General features: G+C 35.8%; 2 protein-coding genes across 2 annotated transcripts; both read right to left on the bottom strand.

Annotated features, from left to right (window-relative positions):
* Positions 1-215: 215 nt before the first annotated feature.
* LOC108020480 (farnesol dehydrogenase) lies at positions 216-3,369 on the bottom strand. The gene is made up of 2 exons (XM_017088810.4): positions 2,688-3,369; positions 216-583 (listed from the first exon to the last, which is right to left on the bottom strand). Exons 1-2 carry the CDS (start codon positions 3,261-3,263, stop codon positions 416-418), a joined length of 744 nt encoding a protein of 247 aa, XP_016944299.2. The 5' UTR covers positions 3,264-3,369; the 3' UTR covers positions 216-415.
* A 1,661-nt stretch (positions 3,370-5,030) lies between these two features.
* On the bottom strand, positions 5,031-11,729 carry LOC108020479 (farnesol dehydrogenase). The gene is made up of 2 exons (XM_017088809.4): positions 11,117-11,729; positions 5,031-5,648 (listed from the first exon to the last, which is right to left on the bottom strand). The coding sequence occupies exons 1-2, from the start codon at positions 11,690-11,692 to the stop codon at positions 5,481-5,483; spliced, it is 744 nt and encodes a 247-aa protein (XP_016944298.1). The 5' UTR covers positions 11,693-11,729; the 3' UTR covers positions 5,031-5,480.
* Between the last annotated feature and the right edge of the window lie 945 nt (positions 11,730-12,674).

Here is a 12,674-nt window from a genome sequence, read left to right as displayed (position 1 = left end):
ATCACTAATTCGTTAGCTGCTTATTATACAAAACGGTCAAGGGCTGACCGACATCACACCTTAAGTCAGGGTACACCTCAATGGGGGAGAATGTTTGTGACCAATGTTACTTAACATGACATTCACCCAACAAATCAGGTAGTAGACAATCAAGTAGTAGACGTTGTTGTCTGTCATAGCCATAGGCAATCAATCGATCATAACACTAAAGCCGGTTCAGCGATCACATTTTTTAATATTTTATTTAAATATGAGTTTTTTCGAATTATCAATACCCATACACATGCCAAAAATTATAAAAATGGGACCATTCAATAAAATCCAAATAAAAATCAATACTTTGTAACTTCTGCATGCCGGTATATTTGCTGGAAACGATATTTTTACTATCATCATAGAGGTATGCCGGAGGTATTTAGAAAGGCTCTCCCAACGGCTTGATGGTCAGCTCGTGCACTTGAACATGTGGGGGAGTAGCCAGGACGTACATAATGCCCGCGGCAATGTCATCCGGCTTTAGCATCGGCAACGTGTCGTAACCAGCGGGCAGAATTTCTGTGTCGGTCACACCTGGGGTGATGCTCTGAAAAATATTTAAAAATGTGAGCTTATGGTTTGCATGTATTATTACTTTTACTTTATTATTTTACTTGTAGAATTTTCTAACTTTACTCAAAGATTAAAAAGCTAACTAATGATTTTTGAGTTTTCCCTAATAATTGGTATAGCTAAGAATACAAAAAATCGATGTTTAACGAACTTTACTGTTGGCACACTTAGCATCTTGAACTTCAAGTGCGGTTTTCTTCATCTAAAAACTGTACTATAAAATTCAACAAAATTATTTTGTATAAATGGAAAATATAGCAACCAAATTAATTTTGTTTCATTGATTTGCGTCTTAAGTTTTAAAATTTAAAAATCAAAAAATACGCAGATTTTGCCGAACAAAGTTCTTGGCACACTTGTGTTTTTAATAACTATTTCGTTAAAAAAAGATTTGGTTCCTTTTTTATCAAATCCGCTTTGTCTCTATATTTTAAGTGGTATACTGCTAAATTATTATCATAAAATCGCTTTAGTACCAAAAACTACACCAAAAATGGTTATATAGAATAATAACAAAAAAAACAAGGAAGAGGGCTATAGTCGAACACCTCGAGTATCAGATACCCGTTACTCATCTAAAGGGACCAAAGGGAAATGGAGATATTCAAGCAGCAAAGCGAGATTCAAATGCGCCACCTACCGGCGGTAGACAGATTTAAGCGTTATGGGCGTTACAGTGGGCGTGGCAAGTTTTTTGGATCAATCGATAGGTATTGACGAGACCAATACATTTCAGTTAAAATTTTTTGTGGCTTGTGGGCGTTAAAGTGGGCGTGGAAAACTTTTTTTTGGGTCACTCGATAGGTATTGATGTGAACAACACATTTGAGTTAAAATTTTTATTCTAGCATCAAAACTGTAGGAGCCACAGTTTTGGGCGGTTTGTGGGCGTTAGAGTGGGCGTGGCACTCTGCTGACCTGCACTGCGTAAGAAGCTCAGGAATCTGCACGCCAAAACTCAATAGCCTAGCTCTTATAGTTTCCGTGATCTCAGCGTTCATCCGGACAGACGGATATGGCTAGATCGGCTAGTGATCCTGATCAAGAATATATGTACTTTATGGGGTCGGAGACGCTTCTTTCTGCGTGTTACATACTTTCCGACGAATCTAGTATACCTTTTTACTCTACGAATAACGGGTAAAAAAATGTTAAGATATGTTTATCGAAAGTGAAATATAACGGTCTTTGTATTTCATTGACATTAATTTTCCGATCGTTCCTCTGGTAGCTATATGATGAAGTCGTCTGAATTGATTTAAATATTATTAATTGAAATTGATTTAAATATCATTTCCAAGAGTAGAAGGTCATATTTCAAAAAACACCGAACGCAGAGATCTTAGAAACTATAAAAGCTAGAAAGTTGGCATTTGGCATGAAGATTCTTGAAGCCACGTCCACTCTAACGTCCACAAACGACCATAGCGCCAGCGTTATGGGCGTCTAGCTCCCACATTGTTTAATATTTTGTAAAAGTGTAAGCGGGATATTGTTTTGTTTTTAAAACACTAGATTTTATTAGATTTTAGCTCTAAGCCCACTTTTGCTGGACTTACATGTTGTTCCTGCACACTCTGGTATCACTCAAAAAATTTCCAAGATTCGTTCTTTAGATATTCGCGATGTTGCAAGATTAAAAAGATTATATCGCAGAATCCCATTATCTAACCGTTTGGCAGTTGACACAATCTAATAAAAGTAAATAGATGTACCTCTCCAAGGATACATCACTTTTTTGCAACATAAAAAAACATGTTTTTCGCTAATATCTCAAGAACAGTTCTTTGAAAAATGTTTTGGGTGTTACCAGCGTGTACAGTTTAAAGCTGAACTTTCAATACTTTCAATATTCATGCCAAAAATTGTTAAGATCGGACCAAATCAAATCGGGTTAAAATCCATAAGCAAATAAAGAAATGTACGCTAGATGGCGCTGTTGCGTGTGCAATCTTGGAAACAGTCGGTTTGCTGCTTGCAAATCTCCATCTCCCTCGCATTCCCCTTAGGTGAGTAACGCGTATCGGATAGTCAAGGCCATCGACTATAGCATTCTATTTTGTTTAATTTATACTCACTGTGACCTTGATCTTGGTCTTGAATCCGCGCAGCTCCTGTCGCAGAACCTCTAACATGGCCGTTATCCCGTGCTTGGTGATCGGATACATGTTGAGCAACTGCAACTCGTCGCCGGGTGGATTGATAATGGTTCGTCCGGTCAGACTATTGATAAGCACCACATGACCTGCGACCTCACGGTGCTGCATCGAGCGGAAGGCCAGTCGGGTGCAGACGACCACGCCCATCAGATTTACGTTTAGAACCTGCTGCAGTTGCTCCAGCTCTAAGGTGAGCAGCTGTCCGGGGTTCAGGCAGCCGGCGTTGTTCACCAGAATGTCACATCCGCCGAGATGCTCCTCGATCCAGTTGAAGGCGGCCGTAACCGAGTCCAGGTCCCCGACGTCACAGTGAATGGCATGCAGGCGGGTCTGCAGCTCTGGGGGCAGTTCCTCCTTAATGGCCTCCATGCGTTCCACCCGCCTGGCCAGACCCACAACAATGACCCCGGCACTTACCAGCTGGCGGGCCACGGCAGCTCCGATCCCGGAACTAGCACCTGTGATCACTGCCACGCGATTCTGCCAGCGGTCCATTGCTCAGTTCTCGTTTTTGAACTTAAAAGACCAAGATCCCCTTGATTTTATGTTTTTAAGTAGTTTGTTCTCAACACTTATCCACTAAGCTGTTCTCTGTTAACTGAATCGAGAGTTGGCCCAAGCAGGCACTATATATACCCCAAAACATCGGTCGAACTTGGCCATGCAAATAAAATATTTAAAATCGACCGCCCTAGCGCGCATTTCACATGTGATCTGAATAATTGAGTAGAGTGTCGGATCTATGGCGCATGCCATGGGGTAATTAAGACTTTTAGCGGGTCGCAAATGTAATAGCCTCTAAAATAAAGTATAACTTCCGAATAATAAATCAGTTGAATGGTGAAAACTTTGTGAAAAGTAAAGCTATGTATCAGTTAAGAATTATAATTAAAACTGTACATAAGTGAAATCTAACACAAATTTAATACAAAATATCTTTAAAATACATATTTTAATTTTTTTATGAATCATCGTATTTATTTTGGCGTTTTCAACGTGCATACTTATTAAGTATCGAAAAATTAAAATACCAAAAAACGAATTAAAAGCATAAATGAAGCAGAAACTTGATTTATAAGTTACACGAAATTGTTATATGTTTAAAAAATAATTTATATACTCGTTACTCGTAGACTAAGAGGGTATACTAGATTGGTCGGAAAGTATGTAACAGGTAGAAGGAAGCGTTTCCGACCCTATAAACTACATAAATTCTTGATCAGGAATACTAACCGAGTTCGTCTGTCCGTCCGTATAAACGCGGAGATCTCAGAAACTATAAAAGCTAAAAGATTGGGGTTGCGCCGTTGCGGGGTGTGCAATTGTGAGCAGTAGCTTTACTGCATATCTCCATCGCACTCCTCTTACCTGAGTAACGGGTATTTGATAGTCGATGGCATAGACTATAGCATTTTCTCTTGTTATACCCGTTACTCGTAGAGTAAAAGGGTATACTAGATTCGTCGGAAAGTATGTAACAGGCAGAAGGAAGCGTTTCCGACCCCACAAAGTATATATATTCTTGATCAGGATCACTAGCCAAGTCGATCTAGCCATGTCCGTCTGTCCGTCTGTCTGTCCGTCCGGATGAACGCTGAGATCTCGGAAACTATGGGAGCTAGGCTATTGAGATTTGGCGTGCAGATTCCTGAGCTTCTTACGCAGCGCAAGTTTGTTTCGGCACAGTGCCACGCCCACTCTAACGCCCACAAACCGCCCAAAACTGTGGCTCCTACAGTTTTGATGCTAGAATAAAAATTTTAACTGAAATGTATTGTTCTCATCAATACCTATCGATTGACCCAAAAAAAAGTTTGCCACGCCCACTTTAACGCCCACAAACCGCGAAAACCTGTGACGCCCACAATTTTCATGCTACATAAAAAATTTTAACTGAAATGTATTGGTCTCGTCGATACCTATCGATTGATCCAAAAAAAAATTTGCCACGCCCACTCTAACGCCCATAACGCTTAAATCTGTATACCGCCGGTAGGTGGCGCATTTTAATCTCGCTTTGCTGCTTGCATATCTCCATATAGCTGAGTAACGGGTATCTGATAGTCGAGGTACTCGACTATAGCGTTCTTCCTTGTTTTTATATGTAACTCACTATTGCTATTGGCAACAGTGAAATGAATCTTGACTCATTTGTTATGCCATATTGTTTTGAATCTCTCGCCTTATGAATATAATCCATATTATATAAAAAGACAATGGGAAAACTTTAACTGATATCGAACACCATAAAAGAGAAGCTGCTTAACATTTGTACGAGTAGGTATAATTTATTATGTCTAAAATCGCTTCTGTATTACAACAGAAACTTCAGATGAACATTATAATAGCCTTTGCATGAGTATAAAACATTGGGTAGTAAAATAATTTAATAGAATATAATAATATAAAGCATATACAGAGAACGATCAAAAAATTATGGTGTAAGACTGGGTTGAAATATTTTTAAAAGTAGAAAGCTCCATACAAACTTCATTTTAGTTATATTTCTTTAAGAAACGAGTTTTTTATACAAATTTAATGTGCAAATGCTCGTATTCCTTTAATTTTCCGAAGTGTGGTACAAATGGAGTCCGGTTTAGAACAACACTGGTTCCATTTCATTCTCAAATTATTCATTCAGAAAACTAGTTCAAGGTTATGCCCAATACTCTAAAATATTTAGTAGACGATGTATTGCAATGTAGCGGTGTTCTAAAAGGGTTCGCCCATTGGCTTGATGGTCAGCTCATGCACCTGGACGTGTGGGGGAGTGTCCAAAACATACATGATGGCATTGGCCACATCCTCCGCCCGCAGCATGGGCAGTTTTTTGTAAGCCAAAGGTACGATCTCGGTGTCCACCAATCCCGGACTGATGCTCTGTAAATAAGTGTAGTTTAGTCAGCTTGTTAAGTCATGATTTCTCATCGTAAGCGTTTTAATAACCCTAGCCATAATATTATCTTTATGGCAGGCCCATAAAATTGACAGACAGTTTAATGTATTAATAAATCGCATATTTTACTAGCTTACAACCAAAGCGCTTCAAGACGGTTGATTATAGTTGCTGATAGAGTTTGATGAATAAATCACAAAAATTGTGACAAAAATATAAGTTTTAATTTGAGTTTTCTAAAATTAAATTTTTTTTGTCTCATTCTGTTTTTATTTCTGTCTCTTGTTGTGGTCAGGCAATAATGTTTTAAAAAAAAATTGATGCGATTTTTGTTTAAAAACATTTTTGCTTGCGACATTAGAAATGCTTCTTATATCATTTTCGTTAAAACATTTTATTTCCGTTTTTATAATTTGAATTTTATTTTGATTTCTTACCTTTAATTTTAACTACGACAACTTAAATTCTCTTTCCAACATTTATATTTTGCTTATACTTTTCATTTAGACTTTATTATTTTAATTCCGTGTTCTTAAAAATTTTATTGCCGTTCTCGTGTTTTGATCGTACTATAACTAAAACAACGAGTGACATCGATATCGATATCGACACGCCGATATAACAACAAGCGTTCGTACTATATATCGGTCAAAATGACGCAAGTGTGCTCCAACGATTTATTATTTTCAAACCTTGTGAAAATGTAGTCTTATTTAGTGTTTTTAACGAAAACTATTAGTTTTATAGAAACAATTTATAAAACATAAGTTACTCATTTCTTTCAAAGTTTTTATTTCTCCCTGGCAAAGTTTTTGATTAAGTAAATATATTTGAAGATATTTACAAAAAAAACAGTTTTTACCGTTATTTTCATGATCCCGTTTTTTGCGCCAACTTTGACTATTTTTCCCGTAAACAAATAACGTGTATATTGAAAGTTTGGACGAAATCGGGCGTTGGAGCTAAACGGAAGTTCACCCCTCAGCTTAAGAGAGTGCGATGGAGGGATGAAGATATGCTTAAAGCAACTTTGCTTTTTTCACTTAACTCCTAGCCTATAGCGTAACCTATCTTCTTCTTCTATAGCGCCAATTCGCCTACAGCGCCCCTAGCGGCTTGGCGGCGTATTAGTGAAAACAGCTAATTTGCTGCATGTGGTGTGCAATCTCGATTGAATTGCAAAATATTGATTATAATTTGCTGATGAATTTCAATAACATTTTGATAGTAGATAGGTATTGATAATAAAAAGAAACTCTCATTTAATTTAAAAAAACAACTTCTTATGTGGGCGCTAGACGGGTTTTAGTGCTATAGTGGTTTGTGGGCGTTAGAGTGGCCGTGGCACCCTGCTGACTTACGCTGCGCAAGAAGCTCACGAATGTACATGCCAAATCCCAAATGTCTAGCTTTTTTAGTTTCCGAGATCACAGCGTTCATACGGACAGCCATATAGACAGACAGACGGACATGGCTAGTTCGACTCGGCTAGCGATCCTGATGAAGAATATATGTACTTTATGGGGTCGGAAACGCTTCCTTCTACCTGTTACATACTTTCTGACAAATATAGTATACCCTCTTACTCTACGAGTAACTGGTATAAATAGGAGCTATAATAAATATAGAAAAGGGAGTTTTGGAATATGAAGGGAAGACAGCAAAAACGAATCAAGTTTAATTAAAGATAATAATACTCTTCCATTGAAAGAATTTATTAAAAAAATTTAATTTGGAATCAAGAAGTCCTGAACACGCTGATCAAAAAATCATGGACACGCCAACGTAAAACTATTCGTCAACAAAAAATTAAATTGTTTGGGTTCAACAAATCCTGAGCAAGCCGACGATAAAATTTCCGTCAGCAAAAAAGATAATCATTTAGGATCTAAAAATCTTAAACACCCCGACGTCGAAATTTTGGAACTAAAGAATCCAAAACAAAATAAAATGCCTAATATTAAAATATCTAGCACTAATCGATTGGAAAAGAAAATAATTAACATAATCAAGGAGGAACACTCAAAAAAAATATTTGTTTGAAGTGAAATAAATACTGACAGCGACAGGGACATTTATAAAAACCAATATCTTTATGAAAGATTCAGATATTGAAAAAACAGCACTTACTATTAATAATGGAAAATTTAATTTTTTAAAATTGCCTTTTTGCTAAAGAAATGCACCAAGAATTTTTCAAAGAGCTATGGATGATGTCTTAAGGGAAAAAGTGGGAAAAACGTGTCATGTTTATATGAATGATTATTATTTTTTCAAACACAATTGAACAACAATTTGCTGATTTAATTAAAATTATTAATATTAAAATTACTAATATTATTATTAATTAATTAATAAACAAAGAGCAATTATAAAATTTTACTGAAAAAATTGAAAATCTTTAAATTAAAAACCGCATTTCTAGGTTACGTTGTTTCTCATAATGTAATTAAAACGGATCCTTAAAAACTTTCCACAATTACAAAATATCAAAATATTACAGAACTCCGAAGTTTTCTAGGCCAAACGGGGGCCCTATTTGTCCATTAACAATATATCTAGAAGGAAAATGGAGAGGTTTCTAAAAGAACGTCTACAAAAGTTTCAATACAGTATGACGAATCAACTGTACAAGCTTTAAACGAGCTAAAAGATAATCTAATAACATAGGTTGAATTAGTTCAGCCAGATTATGTTCAAAAATTCGTTTTGACAACAGACGCATCAGACGTAGCTATCGGGGGCAATATTAACACAAGATAATAAACCAATTTCATTTATTTCTAAAACATTGAATAAAACGGCACACATTATGATACAAATAAAAAGAAATTGTTAGCCATAGTATGGGCCTTAACTTATATATGGAGTACCATAGAAATGGAAACGGACCAACAATCTTTATCCTTCACAATTCCGGATAAAAATTCAAACGTAGAAATGAAAAGGTGGTATTCCTTCATAGAAATATGTTACAGTTAAGAATTTAGTAACTATATTAAGAGAGTATCTTCCGCCTAAAATAACGGTTGGAATTTATTGTAGCTTAGAATATATTTATCATTTTCAAGTAACTTAAAAAAACTAATTTTACTACTAAATTTCTTTTTACGCGAATGTTTTTTCAAGACTTAGAGCGAAATTAATAGAAGAAACACACAATCGAGCTCATAGGGGACTAGACGAAAAATATAAACAAATCAAAAGATTATATTATATGCCTACTTTATACACAAAACTAAAAGAACATATTAAAAATTGTAAAATTTGCAATAAAAAAACAAATATAACAGACACCCAATTAAAATACTAATTGGAGAAGCTCCAATACCAATTAAAGAAGGAGAAAACTTAAATATTGATATATGTATACTATGCGCAAACTTGTATAACTTGTTTTGAAACGTTCATAAAATTCCTAGTAGTTAAAGAAATTCAAAATAAATTATACATCCACAATTTCCCCAAGCCAAAGTACTTCAGACCTATAATGCCCGAGCTTTACCTCGGCATAATTTAAATCTTTTGCACAAAGGTGTCTCAAACGGACGCTGCTTAAAAGAATAATTTAATCTAACCAATTATTCTGAAATGGTCATAAGAGCCTCTCAGGAATATAATCAGAGTAACCTTTTAACATTCTTTATAATAAAATCGAGCACCAAAATATTGCTCAAATATTGAAAAAAACTTAAAAGAAAATATTAGAAACACATAATGAAAATAGAAAAGAAAAAGAATACCATGTAGGACAAGTAGTTTACGTAATGAATAATTAATTAATGAATTATGCCTAAAAAAATAATAATCAATAGTAGAAACAGAATTATGTTAAGGATTAATAAATTATGTTTTTAACGTGCAGAAAATTCCTTGATACCTCTTTTATCAATCATAATATTGGCCTGTTCAGAAATAATTTAGTACTTGAACCATGCATTTTTTATGTTCAAGGACAACAAGGATGTTCTTACTTATGAATCATACAACGATTTATTCCACGTAATTAATTCAAGTTTTTATAAAGAAATAATAAATACAGAACCAAATAATATAAAAAGATATTCTAATAAGAGGTCACAAAGGGAAATTAAATACGACAAAGAAGTAATCGAATTAATTTTATCACGGTTAATATCAACTAGATCAAACAGGGGAATAAATGAGTTAGCCGCCGTGGGGAAATGGTTAGGTGGAACACCGTATCATAGTGATTTCACTAAAGTACTGACTAATTGAAAATATTAAAAATCAATTTAATATGAATTCCAAATTGTTCAAAGAAATATAATCTCTTTCTGAAGATTAAAAAAAAATGTTTTTAATGATCAAGACTTACCATTAAGAAAACATCGCTTAAGATTATTGACATTTGATCTACAAAATTTAATTAATACTATCACACTGACAAAACAATACAACAATTTTAAACAATGAAGATATCAAAGAAATATTAAAACAAGAACAAAAGCCAGTATTTATCGCGATAATTAATATAAAATACCCCAACCCAAGTTGGGTTGCGATGCAGCTTTCAATAAAATTGCATCGGTCAGCATAATTTAATTTCACGATGGCATGCGACAGTTTCAGCATTAGCTTTTAATTTAAACAAAAATTAAAGTTCTAGTTTGTTGGATTAAATTTTAGAATTAAGAAGTCAGTATATTTTTGACTGCAGTCGCGATCCGTTATACAAAAAAAAAAAAAGTAAAAGTGTCTTGATGTAATTGTGAGTTAAGTGAATTAAAAGCTACAACCAATAAAATAAAAACAAATTAGGAAGAACGCTATAGTCGAGTACCTCGACTATCAGATACCCGTTACTCAGCTAAAGGGACCAAAGGGAAATGGAGATATGCAAGCAGCAAAGAGAGATTAAAATGCGCCACCTACCAGTGGTAGACAGATTTAAGCGTTATGGGCGTTAAAGTGGGCGTGGCAAATTTTTTTTTGGATCAATCGATAGGTTTTGACGAGACCAATACATTTCAGTGTAATTTTTTTTTGTAGCATTTTTAGCATATCTATCATGAAAATTGTGAACGTCACAGGTTTGGGCGGTTTGTGGGCATTAAAATGGGCGTGGCACTCTGCTGAAATAAACCTGCACTGCATAAGAAGCTCAGGAATCTGCACGCCAAATCTCAATAGCCTAGCTCCTATAGTTTCCGAGATCTCAGCGTTCATCCGGACAGACAGACGGACAGACGGACATGGCTAGATCGACTCGGCTAGTGATCCTGATCAAGAATATATATACTTTATGGGGTCGGAAACGCTTCCTTCTGCCTGTTACATACTTTCCGACGAATCTACGAGTAACGGGTATAAAAATTAAAAAATATAAATCAACGACTACTCAGAAAAATAATTTGAACGCTGAGGTTTCGGAAACTTTAACTCAACGAGTAACTGGTATAAAAATAAAATATATTTAACATGTACCCACCGTGACCTTAACATTTGTCTTGAAGTCCCGCATCTCCTGGCGTAAGAGCTCGGTGAGGGCGGTTACCGCGTGCTTCGTGGCCGGGTACATGTTAAGCTCCTGTTGGCTTCCAGGCAGCGGGTTGAATATGTAGTGGCCCACGATGCTGTTGATGAGGACCACATGACCTGTGTTATGGCGCTGCCTCATCGACTCGAAAGCCCGCTGGGTGCAGTGGACCACACCCATTACATTCGTCTGCAGCACCTGCTGCACAGTGTCTAATGACATGGTCAGGAGCTGTCCGCCAGACAACTTTCCGGCGTTATTAATCAGAATGTCCACGCCGCCCAGTTCCCGCTGCACCGCGTCGAAGGCGTCATTCACGGATACCACGTCCGTGACATCGCACTGTCGGATGTGCAGTTGGGATTGCCGATCCTCCGGCACTTCCTGGCGCAGTTGCTCCAAACGATCCAGGCGACGGGCCAGGGCCACTACCACCACATCGGCCGAGATCAGTTTTCGAGCGATTTCCGCACCGATTCCTGAACTAGCGCCGGTCACCACGGCCACGCGATTCTGCCAACGTTTCATGACGACGATTCCAAGCCTAATGAAATCTCTGAGGTCTCTGAGTCAATTGAAAGCTTCCATCACCCGAAACCAGTATCTTTTCCCACACAGGCCGAAAAAAATAAAATTAAAAAAGTAATATATTTCGTCTTATTTTTACAATAAATATATGTTGCATATCAAATGTATAATTTAAATAAAGAACTTAAAACTATTTAATGAAAGTATGCACATAAGTTACTAATATTAAAATAAACAAATGATTATACGAGTATACGACTGACCTGTGATGCCAATTAAAAGCTTAGATAAGCTAAAGGGAGATGGACGACTCCGTCTTCTTATCAGACTCTACTTTATAAGGTCGGAAACGCTTTCTTCTATCTGTAACATACATCCCGACTAATACAATATACGCATTTAGTCATAGAGTATAAATAACCTGTAAAAGGAACAGAATTAACCAAATTTTGTTATTACCATTGATTTTTTAGGAAGAAAATGCTTTTAGTTTTTCCTTCTTATGCGTATACAAAATAGTATAGAATAATTTAAGAAAGAGTTCGAATTTAATATTTTTTAACAAGGTTAATTCTTTAAAAAAACGGATTTCTCTGACATTAACAATCCAAAAACTGAATCGGAAAAATGATTATTTTCTTAGTGCTGTTTTCTGGCAAAATTAATTTAATTAAATTAAATTAATTAATTAATTTTTTTTTAATGTTTGAGATTAGCAAAAATTTTAAGAAAACTAAAGTTAACCTTATTTAGAACAGGACAGATTTCTAGATATTTTATTCGTTCCGGATAATGTTGTTTAACAAAGAACATATTTGACCCTAAAGTAAGCCTTTAGTAAAAATAAAGGCAGATGTGGGTTACTTGGTTCCAACCTATAACTGCGATTCACTTCTTGCTTAAATAATATTTTCATTTTTTTACGTGCATTAACGTATTTAATAGCGATTTTACGTTGCAAAACCCTCCAAACCGCAAATTG

Source organism: Drosophila suzukii, chromosome X (assembly GCF_043229965.1).
Source record: "Drosophila suzukii chromosome X, CBGP_Dsuzu_IsoJpt1.0, whole genome shotgun sequence".
NCBI lineage: Eukaryota > Metazoa > Arthropoda > Insecta > Diptera > Drosophilidae > Drosophila > Drosophila suzukii.
This window is presented reverse-complemented; position numbering and strand designations above follow the sequence as displayed.

Coding starts and splice junctions, on each gene's coding strand:
- LOC108020480 (XM_017088810.4), bottom strand. CDS start 3,263: ATGGACCGCTGGCAGAATCGCGTGGCAGTGATCACAGGTGCTAGTTCC. Junction 584..2,687: donor AGACCAAGATCAAGGTCACA/GTGAGTATAAAT, acceptor AATATTTTTCAG/AGCATCACCCCAGGTGTGAC.
- LOC108020479 (XM_017088809.4), bottom strand. CDS start 11,692: ATGAAACGTTGGCAGAATCGCGTGGCCGTGGTGACCGGCGCTAGTTCA. Junction 5,649..11,116: donor AGACAAATGTTAAGGTCACG/GTGGGTACATGT, acceptor ACTTATTTACAG/AGCATCAGTCCGGGATTGGT.